We start from the raw sequence: 22,870 nt of genomic DNA, 5'->3' as shown, positions 1-22,870 counted from the left end.
CTTTCTGCTTTACTTTTTCCTTTCTTATTTCTGATTGTAAACCTTTATTACACTTATAAAACACAACTATAGCATATACATTTTGAAAGTACAGGTTGTCTTGAAAAAAAGAGACATAAAACTTGATTGTGGGATGCAGGGAGAGCTGTTAACAGCAATAATAAAACATTTATGCCAGGCGTGTGAATTGTCCAAAAAATGCCCTCGGATCCCAGAGGGTTAACCACTGAATCTGAAACATGACAGTAGATCCGTGAAACGATGTGGAATAAGTCTCTTTGCAAAAGGGTATTCCATGTGACATCAGTGACCCTATGGGCTTGGCGGAGGTTTGCGCTCTCCAAATGCTTCTAGTTAGAAATATTAACAAAAACAACTCAGTGGTATTGAAAAATCTCAACATTTTAAAGATGATTTAAATATGTGGTATGTCATTCATTGAGCCTGGAGGTCACTAATATTTTTTAAAATGTGAACCAAGTTTCTTGACATTTGAAATACACATTGGTTAGTTGAATATGGGTCTCACTAAAAGAGTAAAGAAAATATTAATTAGTGGAACCTTGAACTTGGTTTCTCCATGATATCAACTCAATCAACTTTTTTCTTGTATAGCGCCAAATCACAACAAACAGTTGCCCCAAGGCGCTCCACATTGCAAGGCAAGGCCATACAATAATTATGAAACACAGTCTACGTCTAAAGCAACATAACCAAGGGATGGTCCAGGGTCACCCGATCCAGCCCTAACTATAAGCCTTAGCGAAAAGGAAAGTTTTAAGCCTAATCTTAAAAGTAGAGAGGGTATCTGTCTCCCTGATCTGAATTGGGAGCTGGTTCCACAGGAGAGGAGCCTGAAAGCTGAAGGCTCTGCCTCCCATTCTACTCTTACAAACCCTAGGAACTACAAGTAAGCCCGCAGTCTGAGAGCGAAGCGCTCTAATGGGGTAATATGGTACTATGAGGTCCCTAAGATAAGATGGGACCTGATTATTCAAAACCTTATAAGTAAGAAGAAGAATTTTAAATTCTATTCTAGCATTAACAGGAAGCCAATGAAGGGAGGCCAACACGGGTGAGATATGCTCTCTCCTGCTAGTCCCCGTCAGTACTCTAGCTGCAGCATTCTGAACCAACTGAAGGCTTTTTAGGGAACTTTTAGGACAACCTGATAATAATGAATTACAATAGTCCAGCCTAGAGGAAACAAATGCATGAATTAGTTTTTCAGCATCACTCTGAGACAAGACCTTTCTGATTTTAGAGATAGTGCGTAAATGCAAAAAGGCAGTCCTACATATTTGTTTAATATGCGCTTTGAATGACATATCCTGATCAAAAATAACTCCAAGATTTCTCACAGTATTACTAGAGATCAGGGAAATGCCATCCAGAGTAACGATCTGGTTAGACACCATGCTTCTAAGATTTGTGGGGCCAAGTACAATAACTTCAGTTTTATCTGAGTTTAAAAGCAGGAAATTAGAGGTCATCCATGTCTTTATGTCTGTAAGACAATCCTGCAGTTTAGCTAATTGGTGCGTATCCTCTGGCTTCATGGATAGATAAAGCTGGGTATCATCTGCGTAACAATGAAAATTTAAGCAATACCGTCTAATAATACTGCCCAAGGGAAGCATGTATAAAGTGAATAAAATTGGTCCTAGCACAGAACCTTGTGGAACTCCATAATTAACTTTAGTCTGTGAAGAAGATTCCCCATTTACATGAACAAACTGTAATCTATTAGACAAATATGATTCAAACCACCGCAGCGCAATGCCTTTAATACCTATGACATGCTCTAATCTCTGTAATAAAATTTTATGGTCAACAGTATCAAAAGCAGCACTGAGGTCCAACAGAACAAGCACAGAGATAAGTCCACTGTCCGAAGCCATAAGAAGATCATTTGTAACCTTCACTAATGCTGTTTCTGTACTATGATGAATTCTAAAACCTGACTGAAACTCTTCAAATAGACCATTCCTCTGCAGGTGATCAGTTAGCTGTTTTACAACTACCCTCTCAAGAATCTTTGAGAGAAAAGGAAGGTTGGAGATTGGCCTATAATTAGCTAAGATAGCTGGGTCAAGTGATGGCTTTTTAAGTAATGGTTTAATTACTGCCACCTTAAAGGCCTGTGGTACATAACCAACTAACAAAGATAGATTGATCATATTTAAGATTGAAGCATTAAATAATGGTAGGACTTCCTTGAGCAGCCTGGCAGGAATGGGGTCTAATAAGCATGTTGATGGTTTGGATGAAGTAACTAATGAAAATAACTCAGACAGAACAATCGGAGAGAAAGAGTCTAACCAAATACCGGCATCACTGAAAGCAGCCAAAGATAACGATACATCTTTGGGATGGTTATGAGTAATTTTTTCTCTAATAGTCAAAATTTTGTTAGCAAAGAAAGTCATGAAGTCATTACTAGTTAAAGTTAATGGAATACTCAGCTCAATAGAGCTCTGACTCTTTGTCAGCCTGGCTACAGTGCTGAAAAGAAACCTGGGGTTGTTCTTATTTTCTTCAATTAGTGATGAGTAGAAAGATGTCCTAGCTTCACGAAGGGCTTTCTTATAGAGCAACAAACTCTTTTTCCAGGCTAAGTGAAGATCTTCTAAATTAGTGAGACGCCATTTCCTCTCCAACTTACGGGTTATCTGCTTTAAGCTACGAGTTTGTGAGTTATACCACGGAGTCAGACACTTCTGATTTAAAGCTCTCTTTTTCAGAGGAGCTACAGCATCCAAAGTTGTCTTCAATGAGGATGTAAAACTATTGACAAGATACTCTAACTCCCTTACAGAGTTTAGGTAGCTACTCTGCTCTGTGTTGGTATATGACATTAGAGAACATAAAGAAGGAATCATATCCTTAAACCTAGTTACAGCGCTTTCTGAAAGACTTCTAGTGTAATGAAACTTATTCCCCACTGCAGGGTAGTCCATCAGGGTAAATGTAAATGTTATTAAAAAATGATCAGACAAAAGGGAGTTTTCAGGGAATACTGTTAAGTCTTCTATTTCCATACCATAAGTCAGAACAAGATCTAAAATATGATTAAAGTGGTGGGTGGACTCATTTACTTTTTGAGCAAAGCCGATAGAGTCTAATAATAGATTAAATGAAGTGTTGAGGCTGTCATTCTCAGCATCTGTGTGGATGTTAAAATCGCCCACTATAATTATCTTATCTGAGCTAAGCACTAAGTCAGACAAAAGGTCTGAAAATTCACAGAGAAACTCACAGTAACGACCAGGTGGACGATAGATAATAACAAATAAAACTGGTTTTTGGGACTTCCAATTTGGATGGACAAGACTAAGATACAAGCTTTCAAATGAATTAAAGCTCTGTCTAGGTTTTTGATTAATTAATAAGCTGGAATGGAAGATTGCTGCTAATCCTCCGCCCCGGCCCGTGCTACGAGCATTCTGACAGTTAGTGTGACTCGGGGGTGTTGACTCATTTAAACTAACATATTCATCCTGCTGTAACCAAGTTTCTGTTAGGCAGAATAAATCAATACGTTGATCAATTATTATATCATTTACCAACAGGGACTTAGAAGAAAGAGACCTAATGTTTAATAGACCACATTTAACTGTTTTAGTCTGTGGTGCAATTGAAGGTGCTATATTATTTTTTCTTTTTGAATTTTTATGCTTAAATAGATTTTTGCTGGTTATTGGTGGTCTGGGAGCAGGCACCGTCTCTACGGGGATGGGGTAATGAGGGGATGGCAGGGGGAGAGAAGCTGTAGAGAGGTGTATAAGACCACAGCTCTGCCTCCTGGTCCCAACGCTAGACAGTCACAGTTTGGAGGATCCCAAAAAATTGGCCAGATTTCTAGAAATGAGAGCTGCTCCCTCTAAAGTGGGATGGATGCCGTCTCTCCTAACAAGACCAGGTTTTCCCCAGAAGCTTTGCCAATTATCAATGAAGCCCACCTCATTTTTTGGACACCACTCAGACAGCCAGCAATTCAAGGAGAACATGCGGCTAAACATGTCACTCCCGGTCTGATATCATCAGTCTGAATCAATATATATCTGAGAAACGTACTGTGTGTTATAATGTTTGCCTGAATATGCTAAAGTGGTCTTGAAAGCTTTATTGTACTGTATCTTTTGATGACTATCCCTACATATCATCAGAGGGCTTGGTACAGGTGAATGTCAGGTGGCAGTTAATCAATAGTTTATGTTTTGACTTTGTTACACAGTGAATTTTACAGAGTAAAATATACTCTGCCAGGATAACATTTGGTAAGTAAGTCCCTTTGGCTGCTCCCTTGTTTTGCACTTGGGGTCGCCACAGCAAATCCAAGGTGGATCTGCATGTTGAATTGGCACAAGTTTTACGCCGGATGCCCTTCCTGACGCAGCTCCACATTACATGGAGAAATGTGGTAGGGGTGGGATTTGAACCGGGAACCTTCCGCACTGAAACCAAGTGCATTAACCACTTGGCCACCACCCCCTCCAGGATAACATTTGGTCCCAGTCCAAATAGAGTTAAATATATTCTATTATAGAGTGTAATCAGCTCTACGATCTTGTCAAATCAAGTTTTTCAACTCGAATACGAGTCATTCACAGCATGATAGAGTTGATTTTATCCTGTGATAGAACTGATTTAGCACTGTGATATTAACTCTATTTGGACTGCGACCAAATGTAGTCCTGGCAGAGGATATTTTACTCTGCAAAATTTACTGTGTAGAGCTCAGCCTACCTCCAGAAATAAACCTAACTACAACCCAACCTTTTGGGTCCTTAAGGTGCGTTTACACATAGGTAAGACATATTACGAATGTCATATTTGTGTCATTCTTGGCACATTCCTGACATTCTTAACGTGACTTAACGCATCTGAATAGGTTTCTTAATCGTACGTGTTGGTGATAGTTGTGATTTTCATGGAGCATGTTTTTGGCTGTCAAAACAATCTTCCACGAATGTCACACACCACCCTCATTTCGCCTCATGTCGTGGAGGTCGCAACTGAGCGCGTTGATCCGTCTTGATTAATGATGATCCTTAATAGAGCATGACAGCGTTCTTCTCTGATGTACGCACAATTAAACCCTGCTGCACCGCATTCAGTTTCATTGCTGCAGTATGCTGAAGAACGACAGTGACGCCAAGTTGGCTAAAACTCTCGTTCCAGTGCTCATCAGGGTGCTCCTGCAGGTGTTCCACATGCTGAATGTGCCTGATGTTTGGGAAAATGAGCGAGATGAAAGCTGCGTGGAGTCACACATCTGGCTCTCTCCATCTCCTCCTCCTCTCTGCGCCACTCCATGGCACAGAGCCCAACTAAGCGTGCAGTCACAAAGTTCTTCTGGTGTGGATTTTGAGGAACAAACTGGAGCGATCTGAATTGTTCAGCAACTGACGGTTGGATGAATATGGGGGTACGAGGTCTATTAGATAATAAACCGACCCTTTTATTTTTACCTATATGGATTTGAATGACATGCGATTACACCAATCATGCTTGAACCTTCGTGCGCATGCGTGAGTTTTTTCACGCGTGTCGGTGACGTCATTTCCCTGTGGGCAGGCCTTGAGTGAGATGTGGTCCCGCCCTCTCGGCTGAATTCCTTTGTTTCACACGCTGCTCGAGACGGCGCGCGTTGCTTTATCAAAATTTTTTCTGGACCTGTGAGGAATATCCGAGTGGACACTATTCGAGAAATTAAGCTGGTTTTCGGTGAAAAGTTTAACGGCTGATGAGAGATTATGGGGTGTTTCTGTCGCTGTAAGGACTTCCCACGCAGCGGGACGTCATGCAGCGCTTCCAGGCGCCATCGTCGGCCTGTTTCGACCTGAAAACATCCTAATTTAAGGCTTAATTCACCCAGGACGTCGTGAGAGAACAGAGAAGATTCAGAAGAGGCCGGCATGAGGACTTTATGCGGACATTCCACTGTTTAAGGACATTTTGTAATGAAAGACATGCGCGCAAATTCGCCGAGTTGTTTCCGTGACGACTCGGCAATTCTGTGTGCGCCGCGACAGGAAAAACACCTCCGTGTTGAAAACCATTTGTAAAATTCAGGCAGCTTTTAATGGCTTTCAACAAGTGAGTAACTGAGAGCTTGGGCATGTTCCAACTTGCCCATTAAGGTTTCCAACACGGAGGTGTTTTTCCTGTCGCGACCCCCGCGGTCGGGTCCAGCCCGACATGCGACTCTGCCCGCACGTTCTTTCATTACAAAATGTCCGTTAACAATGGAATGTCCAAATAAACTTCTCATGCCGACTTCTTCTGAAAGTTCTCTGTTCTCTGACGACTTCCTGGGTCAACAGAGCCTGAAATGTGGAAGTTTTCAACTTGAAACGGTGAGACGCTGCTGCCTCGAAGTGCAGATCGCTGTCAGGCACCGTGGGCCGTCCTTAAAGCGACACTACCAGACCAAAATCTCTCATCAGCCGTTAAAATGTTTACCGAAAACCAGCTGAATTTATCAAATGGTGTCCACTCAGTTGTGCCTTACAGTTTTGAAAAAAATTTGATCAAACAAAGCAGCAGTCTCTGAGCCATTCCTAAACAATGAAAAAATCGACGAGAGGGTGGGCCACTCCTCACTCAAAGACTGCCCACAGGCGAATGACGTAACCGACAGGCGTGAAAAAACTCTCGCATGCCCACGAGGGTTCAAGCATGTCTGATGTAATCACACGTGATTCGAATCCATATGGTGTTTGAAAAAAATAATAAGGTCGGATACTTTTCTAATAGACCTCGTATGTGTGGAGACAATTCGTCTCATTCACAAAGTGACAGAACTTAACGATGCGAAGTTACGCGTGATAGCACACAACAGCGTGCAACAGTGCAGAACATTAATCTTGACCGTGCGTAATGGTTCCTGATAATTCTCCAGCAACACGTGTCATTAATTGTAACGTGTGGTAATAGGTTGCAGCAGTTCCTGAGGACACCTGACGCCTCTGTCCCGAATCATCACATTCGTGATCAGCAGCCAAGAATGTATACTTCGTGGCATTCGTGACTTGTCGTCATGTGTAAATGCAGCATAAGATGACCCCAAAACACAATCAGAATTTTTCAAAAAAATAAAAATCAGCCTCAAGCCTAATATTTTAGATAGACTCCAAAATGACTACCAATTTCCCCCGCCCCAATGAAATGCTTTAAAACGACATTAAAAGGACTTTTAAAAATCCATGAGAAGAAAGTATTGGGTTTGAACAAAGATCGCCAACACTACTCCTGGAAAGCACTTGTCCTGCTTGTTTTCTAACTTTCCCTGCTAAACTCATGGCTAATGTGTTCACTAAATGAAGAGCTGAGAAACACCAGCATTATAATAAAAAAAACAACAACAATCTATGAGGAGAGCAAGTAGACATAAAAACATGAAGGACAGGTGCTGTCCCAGAGGGGGCTTGGTGACACCTGGGTTTCAGTAAGTATATTTGTTCCTAAATAATTTCATTCATTAGTTTTATATTAAAAATGGAATTCAAATGACTGTCTCACATTAAAATGCCCATAAAATACATCATAGCAACAAAAAAGTAGCATTAATAAAAAATGTCATATTTTAGTACCCATTTTGGATGCCATCATGGTATATCTGGCTTGAGGGCAGTTTTTAATCCTTTGCTGGCCAAACACCCAAAGGGGGATTATGTCATGGCCTTTTCTTTCTGTCTGTCTATACGTCCATTTCAAAAAGGATATAAATGTTCTGAAATCAACTCCTCACATTTTTAGGAGGAATTTTATGAAACTTGGTACAAGTCCTTGTTATAGGTTGGTAATACGCATATTATCATATCGTTCGAGTTGGGCCCATGTCATTTTTGGGAAAATCCTGATTAGGGAGACTAAGATGAGGGGTATCACTTGTATGAATGAATGAATGAAAACTGTTTATTTCGAACATTTGATACAACAACAATTACAAGATAGATCAGTAAAGACAACAACAAAAAAGTTCCTACTGTGTACCCAACATGTCCGAAAAGGGGTAGGGTGAAGCATCAGCTTATTTATCCCTACCCCTTCTTCCCCACAACCAGTAATACCCTTTGCCACATATACACATAAATTCCTACACACCTAAACCGATATCAATATATATATATATACATATATATACACATACACATACATATACACATCAACATACATACACATATACATACACATATACATATATACACATATATATACACAAACATAAATATACACCTACACATACCTACTTACATACAAAATACTATATATTTACAAGCCGAAGCAAAAAACAAAAACACCCTAACCCTCATTACCCTTCCTCCTCCCTATACCCAGAAAAAAACATATTTTTGTACCGCTGTTTGAACTGGTTCATGCTTGGACATTGCTTGAGCCCCACTCCCAATCTGTTGCACATCCTCACCCCACAGACAGAAATACAGAAACCTTTTAATGTTGTTCGTGCCCACTGATGCTTTAAATTAAATTTCCCCCTCAGACTGTAATCCCCTGATCTGTTAAAAAACATATTTTTAATATTTGCTGGAAGTAAATTGTTTATTGCTTTATACACAATTTGTACTGTTTGAAAATGAACCAAGTCTGTGAATTTTAAGAATTTGGATTGTAAAAATAGTGGATTTGTATGATCTCTATAGCCAGTATTATGAATAATTCTTATAGCTCTTTTCTGCATTACTGATAGTGATTGTGTTGTACCTTTATAAGTATTACCCCATACCTCTGCACAGTACTGTAAATATGGTAAAACCAGTGAGCAGTAAAGAATGCGGAGTGAGTTGTGGTCCAGAATATGTTTCGCTTTGTTTAGAACTGAAATGCTTCTTGACAGTTTACTTTGTATATGTTTTATATGAGTCTTCCAGTTTATCTTATCATCTATTATCACCCCCAGAAACTTATTTTCATGTACCCTTTCAATATCTACCCCCTCGACTTGTAACTGAACCTGTATGTCTGTATTACAATAGCCAAATAACATGTATTTTGTTTTACTTAAGTTTAATGATAATTTATTTCTGTCAAACCATATTTTCAATTTTCCCATTTCTATACTGATCCTCCTCAGTAACTCCTGCAAATCCCCCCCTGAACAAAAAATGCTTGTGTCATCTGCAAATAATACTAATTTTAATATTTTGGAAACATTGACAATATCATTTATATAAATTAGAAACAGTTTTGGACCCAATACTGACCCCTGTGGGGGTCAGTATTGGGTATTGTGAGGGAACATCAACTATGAGATTTTGGCCAATGGAGTATTTCTGTGGTCATGATCATCACATAGGTGCCTCTGTGTTGAGAACCCCAGTGGTTGTAGAAAGCCAAGGGGACACCCGCATTGGCTGTGGAAGCCAGATTGACACTTTCAAGCGATGTGGATGACCAGCCTGGGTTGTTGCTATCCAGAACTCAGGGCAGTTCCGTCGTACGATGGATGTGGTGACATGGTGCATGCTGGTGACACTGTGCAGATCTGACCTGGTCAAAAGAATGAGAAATCAGAGATCAAAGGAATCAGGACCAGATCTCATAGATTAACAATCACAGGTCGGGTAGACCCCTTAATCTGGAGCAACAACAAAATTTTATGGTTTTTTTTGTTGTTGTTGTTGTTGTTGTTTTACTCAGGGCAACCTCCCCACTGTATTCCACTGAAATCTGTTCATGTTCTTTTGAGATATCTTCATGAAGCTCATCAAAAAAAAAAAAAAAAAAAATGTTGATGAGGTAGTAATATTATGCATAGTGCTCAATATTCCACAAGTCTTTCAATGTTTGCACATCATTATGCTGTTGATCCTGAATTGCTGGTTTACTGATGATGTCAGTTGGTTTTTAGATAATGAATTGTTGGCATTTGAACACATTTTCTTTAAATGGAACCTTTGTTCCTGAAATTGACTGCTGTATATTTGTCACAGGCATAACAGAGATAAACATGACAGAATTTAAATCACAATGGATTTGTATGTTAGGAATAATTTAATGCCAAAATAAGTTTGATGCAGCCAGCCCAGAAAACCGGTGGAAGCATCTTGTGGTGTAACGCGTTTCTCTGCTTTTTAACAGCAGACCTCTAAAGTTCAGGCCGTCGTCAGCTGAGGCCTTTCTCCTCACATATGGGCTGTTGTTGTAATATTTGTGATGAGGCTGTGAAAGTGTGTGTGTGTGTGGGGGGGGGGGGGGGGTAGTTGACGGTGTGTGTACCAGTGCCTCACTTATCGGCCTCCTCGCCCCCTTTTGTTTCTGCAATCGGGCATAGGAGTGTAAAAGTCACTATAAAGAGGGTTGATGGGAAGGGGTCAAAAGGCACAAAGGGCAGGTAAGAGCTTCTGTGTGTGAAGGCCTTGTGACCTCATGACCTCCTGTGTTTGCACTGTAAAACCCTAAAACCAGCCATTTTCTCCTCACCGACATCACACTGCTGTTGTAAGATGCTGCTGCACTTTACTTTATATCTGGCCACTCAGTGTAAAACAGCATTTGGAAGTAAACCTTAGCAGCATTCAAGACATCACCTGGTAACTTAATACACTTATTATTATTATTATTATTATCATCACATGACAAATGGCAGTGATTCTAATGGTATAAAGTAAAGTGTTCATCATCAGGCCTTCTTACCTCTAAAGCCTTGTGAGTACGAATAGTTCTAAGACATGCTTGGTGTAACGGTAGTGCTGAGCTTGGTTGTCGTACAGACAATTCTGGGATCTCATATCTGTCCACATCATGATCATTGATACCCTTTGTCCAGTCTGGGACCATATTGCTACTGTACTGGATTTTATTGGTATTTTTTGTAAATGTGCCAGTTGGCTCAGCACTGTGAAAAAGGGTACAAGTTTCCCTGTGGGAGAGTAGTAACTTTGGTGTTTGTAACCGTGGTAGCTCTGTTTCTCTATTACAGGGTTCCCACGGATCCTTAAAAGTCTTAAGGCTTAAATCCCCCTAAACTGTAGGAACCCTGTATTACAAACCTCCCCTTCTTTTCTTGTCTTTAAAGGTCCATATGTATGTTTTACCTCATTAGCAGCAAACAGTGTAAAACCACTAAGCATTTTCCAAAGCATATCATAATTTTCAGATTGTTTTCCATCCTCCAAGCAGCCAATCCTTTTCTGTTACTTGACTAGAAAATGATATACTTTCAGAACAGTGAAACTTGCTTGAGATCCTTGTTCATTTCAGATCCATTTTATTCATTATTTGGCCTTTTAAATTGGTTTGGGTTGTCAGTGCTATGCTATATTTGTGTCATTACACAGTTACAAGCATGGATCCTTTTCAATACACTTCAGTATTGCTGTACTCGAGCAAACTCACAACTTCTTAAACGTGACAGTTGGTTTCTGAGCGAAGTTGCATTCGTGAACATATGTCAAAGATGAATGTTTAAAAAATGATCATGTGACTTTTCACACATTATAAAGGTTACTGTTTGGCTGTCAGACCTCAACGTTCGACTTGTTCTTGTTGCATTTTTTTTTTTTTTGCCAAAGAAAGATTTTTCTCGTGTAACTTTCACATAAAATAAACACGAATAATTGTTCAAGGTAATGTACACTGATCATCCATAACATTGTGATGACCTGCCTAATACTGTGTAGGTTCCACTTTTGTCACCAAAACAGCCCTAGCCCGCTGAGGTATGGACTCCAGTAGACTTGCATAGGTGTGCTGTGGTATCTAGCACCAATACATTAACAGCAGATCCTTTACATCATGGAAGTTGCGAGGTGGGGCCATCATGGATCAAACTTCTTTGTCCAGCATATCCCACATGACCCTATCACTGGTTCACCGGTTTCCCTTCCTTGGAGCATTTTTGATAGGTACTGACCACTACAGACTGTCAACATCCCACAAGAGCTGTGGTTTTGGAGATGCCCAGTCTTCAGTCTCCAGTTCTCACTATCACAGTTTCGCCCTTGTCAGAGTCACTCAGTTGTTAATGTGCCCCCATTTTTCTTGCTGCCCACATATCAACTTTGAGGACAAAATGTTAAATTGTTGCCAAATATATCTCCTTCTCACTGACAAGTGCCATTGTAATGACATAATTAGTGTTATTCACTTCACCTATTAGTGATCACAGTGTTATGGTTGATTGATCGGTGTATTACTCAAATTCAAGTGAACTTAAAAGAAACACTGGCTGCCTGGAATATAGGGAATCATACACAATCTCATGTTATGAACTGGAAAATAATTGTAAATGATAGAGTTTTTGCACATGGTACCTTTGAATTGCTGACCTGTCTGCTCTTTGACACTAAGGGTACCTTCACATTACTGGCCGAAGTGACCTGTATTAGATTTTAGTACAGATTTTTGTTTATTATTGTTATTATTTCCATATTTCTAAGTGACGTGTATCCAGTTGTTCTCACATCAGTCACACCACCGCAGATCAAAGTCAAATCAGGTCTGGGACCACATAGTGATTAACATAAGACTAGATCTGTGCCACATGTGTTTGAGCGATCCAGGTCACTTTATCCTCTAATGTGAACATAGCCACAGCCTGTTATATGACTGATGATGCACCATTGTCTTGTACAGCAGTAAAACAGAATGGCAATATACGCATGTAAACAGAATATTAATAGCTCAAGACATCCTCGTTAAATGTAGACATTTCCATAATTCTGGGTAATTAGTAGTTTTGTGGAAAGTAATTTGCTCTTTAACTTTATAAACATACAATATATTGACAGCTTTAACTTAAATATATGAATAATGGCAAAGATTTTAAATACGAGGTCTGTTAGAAAAGTATCCGACCTTTTTATTTTTTTCAAAAACTATATGGATTTGAATCGTGCGCTTGCATCTGCCAAGCTTGAACCTTCGTGCGCATGCGTGAGTTTTTTCACGCCTGTCGGTTGCGTCATTCGCCTGTGGGCAGGCTTTGAGTGAGCACTGGTCCACCCCCCTCGTCGGATTTTCATTGTCAGGGAAATGGCTGAGCAATTGGAGCAGCGCTGAATCAAATTTTTCCATAAACTGTGAGAGACAGCCAGGTGGAAACCATTCGGAAGATTCAGATGGCTTTCGGTGAGGATACTCTGGGCGTCACACAGATTAAGGAGCATTACAACCGGATTAAAGATGGCCCACAGCGGCGGAGGGCGTGCCGCGCTCCGAGCAGCCATCGACAGGCTGAAACGACCAGATCATTTCCAAAGTGAACGCTGTGTTGATCCGGGATGTCGTCTGACTACCAGAGAAATTGCAGAAGCGGTGGACATCAGCACTTTTGCAGCACATTCCACTGTTACAGGAGATTTTGTAATGAAAGACGTGCGGAGGAATTCGCGTGTCGGGACGGCGCCGCAATGGCGCATAACACAAAGCACGTCGTGTTGGAAACCATTCGGAAGATTCAGACGGCTTCCACTGGCTTTTCAGTCGAGTGAATATCTGAGAAATTGTGTAACAGCTGGGCATGTCACAACTTGTCCTGTGAGACTTCCAACACGGACGTGCTTTTTGTTGTGCGCCATTGCGACTCCGTCCCGACACGCAAATTCCTCCGCACGTGGACCAGTGCTCACTCAAAGCCTGCCCACAGGTGAATGACGCAACCGACAGGTGTGAAAAAACTCACGCATGTGCACGAAGGTTCAAGCTTGGCTGATGCAAGCGCACATGATTCAAATCCATATGGTTTTTGAAAAAAATAAAAAGGTCGGATACTTTTCTAACAGACCTCGTATACTGTATTTTTGTGTGGGTGAAAGTTTTGACGACTATTCTGTCATATAATTTTCTTAAGATTTATGATAAAGCGAGCACAGGGGAGAAACCGGTTTGGAATGAAGAACTTCAAAAAGCGATGGTTTCGCCTCACCAACCACGAGTTCACCTATCACAAAACAAAAGGTACAGGAACTCACAGGAAATCTTTACATTTTCAGCAAATTGTTTCTATGATTATATGTTTCTGGTATCATCAGTGTGAGTGTTGCAATGACAGCAACAAAACAGCTGTGTGCAGATTTACCCTGACCATATTTTGTAATGAAAATATGTTGAAGTTGTTAAGCAGGTTCTGTTTTTTTTTTCTTCTGAACCCAAACAGCTCACTCACTTCACAGACATTTTTGTTAACACTTTTTCAGAAATTTTCAGTTTCCTCCCGTTCCTGCACTTTGTCACTGCTCTGGATTCATTTCGCTTTATCTCCAGGTGAGGGAACTCTGTGCAGCATTCCCATAGAGAACATTTTGGCTGTAGAGAGGTTGGAGGAGGAATCATTCAAAATGAAAAATGTAAAGAACTCACACAAGCAATTTGCGTGCACACGCGTGTGTATGTGTGTGTGTGTGTGTGTGTGTGTGTGTGTGTGTGTGTGTGTGTGTGTGTGTGTGTATATGTATGTGCGTGCACTTGTTTTCATGACAATTCAGGACATTTTTATGATAACACCTTCAATATCAAAAATCTCAGCTGTACTAAAATATCATAATTTTTGGAAAATATGTCTATCGTTTTTGCTCAGCTTCAGTTTAACTGCCTAGTGGCCAGTTTTGGAATTTAACACACTTTTCACACACTGTCAGTGTGATGTTATTGTACTCATAAGTCACATAGTGTCTTCATATGTCACATAAAAATCAGGTTTGACCAAAATATAGCCCCAGCCTAAACCTCAACAGATGGACATGTTCCTGTAATCATGCATCAGAATGAGTTTGATTCCCAGGCCTCTAGGACCCCATTTTTCACATTTCTGTCATACATCCTGATATGTCATGAAAACACGTATATGTGTGTGTGTTTGTGTGCGTGTGTGTGCATGCAAAAGAGCTTTGGGCCCAAATCACTCGTTTCTATTTAATGTTTTCTTTGTAAACATGTGTGTGTTTGTCTGTCCCCAGATGTTCCAGGTCATTCAGCCAGAGAGGGCACTCTACATCCAAGCTAACAACTGTGTCGAGGCACGTGACTGGATTGACATCCTAACCAAAGTCAGCCAGTGTAACCGCAAGCGCCTAAGTACGTACCATCCTTCAGCCTACCTCAACGGCCACTGGCTTTGCTGCAAACTCTCCGCGGACACTGCCCCTGGGTGTACGCCCTGCACTGGGTACGTAACCTTACGGAAAATCAATCCAGCATCAGTCTCTTTTTCTTTCTTCCTTTGTCCTCTCTTATTGGTACTCCCATATGTGCTTTCAGTGGCCTTCCAGCCAACATCCAGCTTGACGTTGACGGGGACAGAGAGACGGAGAGGATCTATTCCCTATTCAGTGTGTATATGGCCAAACTGTTCAAGATGCAAGGTCAGACTCTGACACAAGGGTTTTTACATACACATTAATATGTGCCGGGCTTCAAGTTCATTATCTGTTTATCCTCCTGTGTTGTTGTGTCGCTCACTGTGCTGTGTGTCTGGTCCTGCAGAGGCCTGCGGCAGTAAGTCTGTGTACGATGGACCCGAGCAAGAGGAGTACTCTAGCTTTGTCATCGATGATCCCCAGGAGACCTACAAAACGCTGAAGCAGATTGTTTCTGCAGTACAGACTTTGGAGCAGCAGCACACCAAGTACAAACGTGACAAGTTCAAGAAGACAAAGATAGGAAGCCAGTACGTGTTTGTTATCTGTATTTATATGTAGCCCAGATTCAGTATTGTTTGGCTGGGTCACTTAATTTAACACACGGCAGTACATTGATATTTAATATCTTAAAAGTACAACCTGTAATTTGTTAAGATTTACAAGACAATGTTAACCACCCATTCAAAGCCAAATAAAAATTTGCTTTTACTAATAATGGGTAAAATTACATAACAAATGAAAGAAAATAGTTAGTTAGTTGTAATAAAATAACTATCCAGCAGAATTCCTGCACATTTCTTCTTATTTTTGTACAAGTTACTAACGCATAAATGCAGTCCATTCTATCCATTTACCAAGTACAGAACACAGGTGCATTTTGGAGCCGGTGCAATTCCACTTTCCAATTTGCATAGCACGTAATCTGAGCACAAAGTAAGACAGAGGGCACAAACGGGTTGTGTTTAGTCTCGTAAATAATTATTAAGTGTGTTTTGAGTGTAAAATGAAATAAACTAATCAGACTGTCATCTGTCATTGACTTAAGAGTGTCATGTACTTGAAACTGATCATTTGTAAGAGCAGCCACCAAAGCTTCCTGAAGGGAAGCAGTGGAGGATGTTGTTCATGCCACACTAGTTCCTTTTCCAACATCTCTGTCTCCTAGTTCTTTTTTTTTTTTCATGCTTCCTCCCCCTCTAGCTGCCACCTTATCGTGGTGGGGGGGTTTGCGTACCCAGATGATCCTAGGAGCTATGTTGTCGGGGGCTTTGTGCCCCTTGTAAGGTCCTAGGTGACGGGTCAGACTAAGGGTAGTTCAGAAGCTCCCATGACCAGTAAAAAATCAAGGACCGAGACATTGCCCGGTTATGGCGGAGCCGGGGCCCCACCCTGGAGCAGGCCTGGGGTTGGGGCTCGCCGCGAGAGCCTGGTGGTCTGGGGCTCAGCCAGAAAGAGTGACGTGGGCCCGCCCTCCTGTGGGTTCACCACCTGCAGAGGGGGCCATGGGGGTCAGGTGCAGAGAGGATTGGGTGGCGGTCGAGGGCGGGTGGCCCGGCAGCCCGGTCTGCGCTCACAGCCCCTGGCTGTTGGGACGTGGAATGTCACCTCGCTGGGGGGGAAGGAGCCTGAGCTTGTGCGGGAGGTTGAGAGATACCGACTAGAGAGAGTCGGGCTCGCCTCCACGCACAGCTTGGGCTCTGGTACCCAACTCCTGGAGAGGGGCTGGATGCTCCACTTTTCTGGCATTGCCCACGGGGAGAGGCGGAGAGCTGGGGTCGCATTGCTATTGTTCCCAGCCTCAGTCGCCATGTGTTGGAGTTCACTCTGGTGAACAAGAGGTCGCGTCCCTACACCTTCAGGTCGGGGGACAGGTATCTCACTTTTGTCTCGGCCTACGGGCGAGCGGTAGTGCAAAGTACCCGACCTTTTGGAGTCCCTGGGAGGGGTACTAGATAGCGCTCCAACTGGGGACTCCATTGTTTCTCCTGGGGGATTTCAATGTCCATGTGGACGGCGACAGTGAGACCTGGAGGGGGGGTGATCGGGAAGCCCGGCCTTCCCGATCTGAACCCCGAGTGGTGTTCAGTTGTTGGACTTCTGTGCTAGTCACAGTTTGTCCATCATGAACACCATGTTCGAGCACAAGGGTGTCCATAAGTGCACGTGGCACCAGGACACCCTGAGCCGGACGTCAATGATCGACTTTGTAGTCATATTATCTGGCCTTCGACCACGTGTCTCGGACACTCGAGTGAAGAGAGGGGCTGAGCTGTCGACCGATCACCACCTGGTGGTGAGTTGGATCTGCTGGGAGGGGAGGAAGCCAGTCAGACCTGGCAGGCCCAAACGTATCGTGAGGATCTGCTGGGAATGACTGGAGGAACCCTCTGTCAGCGAGGTCTTCAACTCCCACCTCTAGGAGATCTTCTCCCAGATCCCGGGGGAGGTTGGAGACATGGAATCCAAGTGGACCATGTTCTCCACCTCCATTCTCCGATGCGGCCGCTCATAGCTGTGTCACAAGGTCTCTGGTGCCTGTCGCGGCGGCAGTCCCCGAACCCGGTGGTGGATGCTGGAAGTAAGGGATGCCGTCAAGCTGAAGAAGGAGTCCTACTTGTCTTTGTTGGCAGTCGGGACTCTGGAGGCAGCTGACAGGTACCGGCAGGCCAAGCGTGCCGCAGCCTGTGTGGTCGCAGAGGCAAAAACCTGGGTCTGGGAGGAGTTCGGGGAGGCCATGAAGGAGGACTATCGGTCGGCCTCGAAGAAATCTGCCCAACCTGTCGACGCCTCAGGAGGCGGAAGCAGCTCTCCACCAGCACTGTCTATGGGTGCAGGTGGGGAGCTGTTGACCCTGACTGGAGATGTTGTTGGGCGGTGGAAGGAATACTTCGAGGATCTACTCAATCCCATCGTCACGTTTTCCAAAGAGGAAGCAGAGACTGGGGACTCAGAGGCAGACTCATCCATTACCAAGGCCGAAGTCACCGAGGTGGTTAGAAAGCTCCTCGGTGGCAAGGCTCCTGGGGTGGATGAAATCCGTCCTGAGTACCTTAAGTCTCTGGATGTTGTGGGGTTGTCTTGGCTGACATGCCTCTGCAACATCGCGTGGCGGTCGGGGACAGTGCCTCTGGATTGGCAGACCGGGGTGGTGGTCCCTCTATTTAAGAAGGGGGACCGGAGGGTGTGTTCCAACTACAGGGGAATCACACTCCTCAGCCTCCCTGGTAAGGTCTTTTCCAGAGTACTGGAGAGGAGAATTCGACCGATGGTCGAACCTCGGATTCAGGAGGAGCAGTGTGGTTTTCGTCCTGGTCGCGGCACACTGGACCAGCTCTACATGCTCCATCAGGTGCTCAATGGGTTCATGGGAGTCACCCAACCAGTCCACATGTGCTTTGTAGATCTGGAGAAGGCGTTCGACCGTGTCCCTCGGGGTTCCCTGTGGGGGTGCTCCGGGGAGTACGGGGTCCTTTGCTAAGGGCTATCCGGTCCCTGTACAATGCAGCAGGAGCTTGGTTCGCATTGCCAGTAGTAAGTCAAACCTGTTTCCGGTGCCACGTTGGCCTCCACCAGGGCTGCCCTTTGTCACCAGTTCTGTTCATTATCTTTATGGACAGAATTTCTAGGCGCAGCCAGGGTGTAGAGGGGGTCTGGTTTGGGAACCACAGAATCTCGTCTCTGCTGTTTGTGGATGATGTGGTTCTGTTGGCTTTGTCAAATCAGGACCTTCAGAGTGCACTGGGGTGGTTTGCAGCCGAGTGTGAAGCATCGGGGTGAAAATCCAGCACCTCCAAAATCCGAGGCCATGGTTCTCAACCGGAAAAACAGGTGCTTTGCCCTCTTCAGGTCGGTGGTGTGTCCTTGCTTCAAGTGGAAGACTTTAAGTATCTCGGGGTCTTGTTCAAGAGTGAGGGACGGATGGAGCGTGAGATCGACAGACGGATCGGTGCAGCATCTGCAGTCATGCGGTCACTGTATCAGACCGTCGTGGTGAAGAGAGAGCTGAGTAGGGGGGCAAAGCTCTCGATTACCGATCGATCTACGTTCTGATCTTCACCTATGGTCATGAGACCGAAAGAACGGGATCGCGAGTACAAGCGGCCGAGATGAGTTTCCTCCACAGGTGGCTGGGCGCTCCCTGAGAGATAGGGTGAGGAGCTTGGTCACTCGGGAGGAGCTCGGAGTCGAGCCGCTGCTCCTCCATGTCGAAGGAGCCAGTTGAGGTGGCTCAGGCATCTTTTCCGGATGCCCCCTGGACGCCTCGTTGGAGAGGTGTTCCGGGCACGTCCCATCGGGAGGAGGCCCCGGGGAAGACCCAGGACACGCTGGAAGAACTACGTCTCTCGGAAGGCTTGGGAACGCCTGGGGTTCCCCTGAAGGAGCTGGAGGAGGTGTGTGTGGATCGGGAGGGTCTGGGCGGCTTTGCTTGTGCTGCTGCCCCGCGACACCAACTCCGGATTAAAGCGGAAGAAAATGGATGGATGGATAGTACGATGCCTTACACTTATCCATTGGCCAGAATCCACCAGGCTTTCATAAAGAATGTGTGTGAATTAGGGATGAATGTTTCTGCTGTGGAAATCCTAACGGGAAACAGCTGAAAGAAAGAAAAAATTGCACAATTTAGAGGACCTGTGTACTACAGTGTGTACTTGAACATGTAACAACATGCACGAAGAACAGAGGGTCCATGGAGAGGAATATACAAAAAAAAAGTATGGCTAATGTGCTATGTGTGTGGCACAACATAAACCTGTTCCCATGGTTTGGTTTGATTTGATTTGGAAATTGTGTGCATAAGGTAAATAAGTAATGAAACAAATGTGTCAGGGCATACAGCCAAGACATTCATTTCTCTGCATGCACGTATCTCTGAGCAAACAAAATCTATTCTGCACTCAATAAATGCAGTTTTCTTTGTTATTCAGATAAATGCACAATAATATATCTCACTCTGTCACTCTCAATTTTGCACACAGTGTGTGCACTCCACTCAGCGCGGCCCACAAATTAATTAAGTGTATACACTAATTAATCACATCATGGAAGTAAATTGGATCTTGCTTGCATAAAGTGCACCGTAACAAATTTTAGTTTATAGTGCCCTACTGGCAGCTAGAGTTGCCAGTAGGGTAGTGTTATTCTACAGTGTTACTGTACTGATATTTCCAGTGTTACTGTACTGCTGGACAGCATGTGTACTGTAAATACAATAGTCTATTTACTGTAAAAAGATTGCAGTACTGTCCCCCTGTTAAATTACAGTAAGCAACTGTGGTTGCCAGACTTCTTCTCCTTTCAGCTGCTCTCGTTAGGGGTCGCCACAGCAGATCAATTGTTTCCATCTCACTCTGTCCTCTGTATCCTTCTCTGTCACACCAATCACCTGCATGTCCTCCCTCAGCACATCCATAAACCGCTTTGGCCTCCGTCTTCTCCTCCTGCCTGGTGGCTCCATCCTCAGCATCCTTCTCCCTATATACCCTGGGTCCCTCCTCTGCACATGTCCAAACCATCTCAATCTCACCTCTCTGCCTTTGTTTCCAAACCGTCCCACCTGAGCTGTCCATCTGATATGTTCATTCCTAATCCTGTCCATAAACAGAATTGCAACATCTTCATTTCTGCCTCCTGTCTTTTTGTTAGCGCCACCGTCTCTAAGCAGTACAACATAACTGGTCTCACTACTGTCTTGCAGACTTTCCCCTTCACTCTTGCTGATATTCTTATGTCAAAAAACACTCCTGCCACCTTTCTCCACCCACTCCACTCTGCCTGCACTCTTCTTCACCTCTCTACCACACTTTCCAATACTTTGAACAGTTGACCCCAAGTACTTAAATCATCTGCCTTCACCACTATGAAATCTCATATACAGCCTTTATGCACTAACTGAGCTGAAATTTGTTACATGGGTAGCAGTCAGCAATCCTAAAGACATATCTGACAGGTTTTGATTTCAGGTTTTGGTCTGATTTATGGCTACCATGGTGGCCATGTTGAAAATGCCACCTAGAGCCATTGGTCAGCAGTTTTTAAAGATACTGAGCTGAAATTTCGTACAGGGGTAGCTAGGAGGTGGCTAAAAAAAAATCGACATGTTTTTAAGATTTTTTAAATGTTGCCCTTGATACGAACTTTGGAATTTGGTCATGCCCACTTTTCCAGCTGAAACTGTGATGTCTTGTATCATCCAGGTTAGCTACGGTACCCATAACACTATATATTTTATTTTTTACACTAATAGGCCGCTATATTCAACTGAGAAAGTGTGTCCAACCCTTTGACTGTGTGTATGTGTATACACACACAGACACACACATATATGCTCTCAATCAGTACATCTGCAGAACAAACGGGGCCAAATTGCTGCACAGTCCACTCTTACTGCACCCTGTTCAGAGAGGAGCGCATACAGCACATGAGTCTGTTGTTCTGTAAACTACTTTTCATCATGCTGGTACATTTATCACATGGCAGTATTATATTGTATCATCGTGTAGTATATGGTGAGCTTAAGTTTTCTTCACTCACTTTGAACTCTGCCTTTCACCATCAATTATGCATGAGCTGCCCACATGCAGCACATGAAAAAGACATTATCAGCATTATCTTTTATATGGTGACACAACAAAATCCTACTATGGGGAAAATTTATATTGGTATGTTGATCACAATAAGACATGGTCCATCACTACCTCTGTCCCTTCAGACAAAGATAGTAACCTTTTGCCAACAAATGAAGATGACTTTTTTTCCTCTTCTCTCTACAGGGAACATCCAATTGGAGACAAGAGTTTTCAGTGCTACATCCGCCAGCAGTCTGAGATCTCTACCTATTCTATCTAGCCATGGGCCAATGTATTGAGTCCATGCAACCCAGAACCAGCATTGATTTCTTTACCGTGAAAAAAGAATTCATCTAAAATATGCTTTGTGTCAGGTAATGAGTTTTAAATGTATTTTCCCTTGAAACAAGTTAAATTGACTTGTTTTAAAAGCAAGTCTACGCACCTATAGGCCTTTCTTCAATGAATGAAGTATATTTTATATTATTTAGGACGCTCGTGTATTTGAAGAAAATTTTGCAAACCGGTGAAGTCTCGTCAGAAACATCGTAATAACTGATTAGCTCAGGTGTTTTAAAGAAAATAAGATTTTAGGCATCAATACCGGACTGAATGAGCTATATAGATGTAATTTTGCAGCTTCTTTTAAGTTATCAGAGACAGACCTCAGAGCAGAAATGGTTGTTGGGTTCAGGATGGATTTGAGTGAAGAGCGAATCATATGTTCATCTTTTGGGCCTCCTTTCTGTGATGATAAGAGAACAAACATTTTCACAGGACAGTTTTGTCGTGAAAACACGCACTTTAATCGCCTTGGAACCTATGGATGAACAAGTCTTACAGCACACTTTTGAAAAGCTTTTTTAATGTTTGATTTGTACTTTATTTTAATGATTGCTGAACTCTTCCTTTGTATTTTAAGTCAGACCAGTCTGTAAAAGGAAGGACCATAATTTCCCAACTTGATCAGTTGATGTCATGTAGCTGGTTTTTGTTGTTGTTGTTTTCGTTTTCTTGTTTATTCCCAGCCACTTCAGGAAGGCTGTGAAGATCAAGGGCACAAAAAGGACTGTGAGGACCAAATGCAGCCCACAGCAGCTTAGTGTTACTTATCAAACTCATTACACTGACAAGTATCATTCTTTATTTGTAACCATTATCATCATCATCATTGTGCAGTTTTTTCCTCCATTT

The 22,870-nt window shown here is 43.0% G+C and overlaps 1 protein-coding gene across 1 annotated transcript in view; it reads left to right on the top strand.

The window, feature by feature from the left end:
- The window catches only part of LOC117529793 (ras GTPase-activating protein 3), a 149,750-nt gene extending 127,736 nt beyond the window's left edge, over positions 1 to 22,014 (top strand). The window contains exons 19-24 of the mRNA XM_034192659.1: positions 13,820 to 13,926; positions 14,233 to 14,315; positions 14,925 to 15,133; positions 15,226 to 15,329; positions 15,451 to 15,634; positions 21,881 to 22,014. Coding sequence (XP_034048550.1) covers positions 13,820 to 13,926; positions 14,233 to 14,315; positions 14,925 to 15,133; positions 15,226 to 15,329; positions 15,451 to 15,634; positions 21,881 to 21,956 — 763 coding nt within the window. The 3' untranslated portion in view covers positions 21,957 to 22,014. The remainder of the gene's footprint in view (positions 1 to 13,819; positions 13,927 to 14,232; positions 14,316 to 14,924; positions 15,134 to 15,225; positions 15,330 to 15,450; positions 15,635 to 21,880) is intronic.
- The last annotated feature ends 856 nt before the right edge of the window (positions 22,015 to 22,870 follow it).

This window comes from Thalassophryne amazonica, chromosome 2 (genome assembly GCF_902500255.1).
Source record: "Thalassophryne amazonica chromosome 2, fThaAma1.1, whole genome shotgun sequence".
NCBI lineage: Eukaryota > Metazoa > Chordata > Actinopteri > Batrachoidiformes > Batrachoididae > Thalassophryne > Thalassophryne amazonica.
Note: the sequence above shows the minus strand (reverse complement) of the source record. Positions and strands in the feature narration are given on the sequence as shown.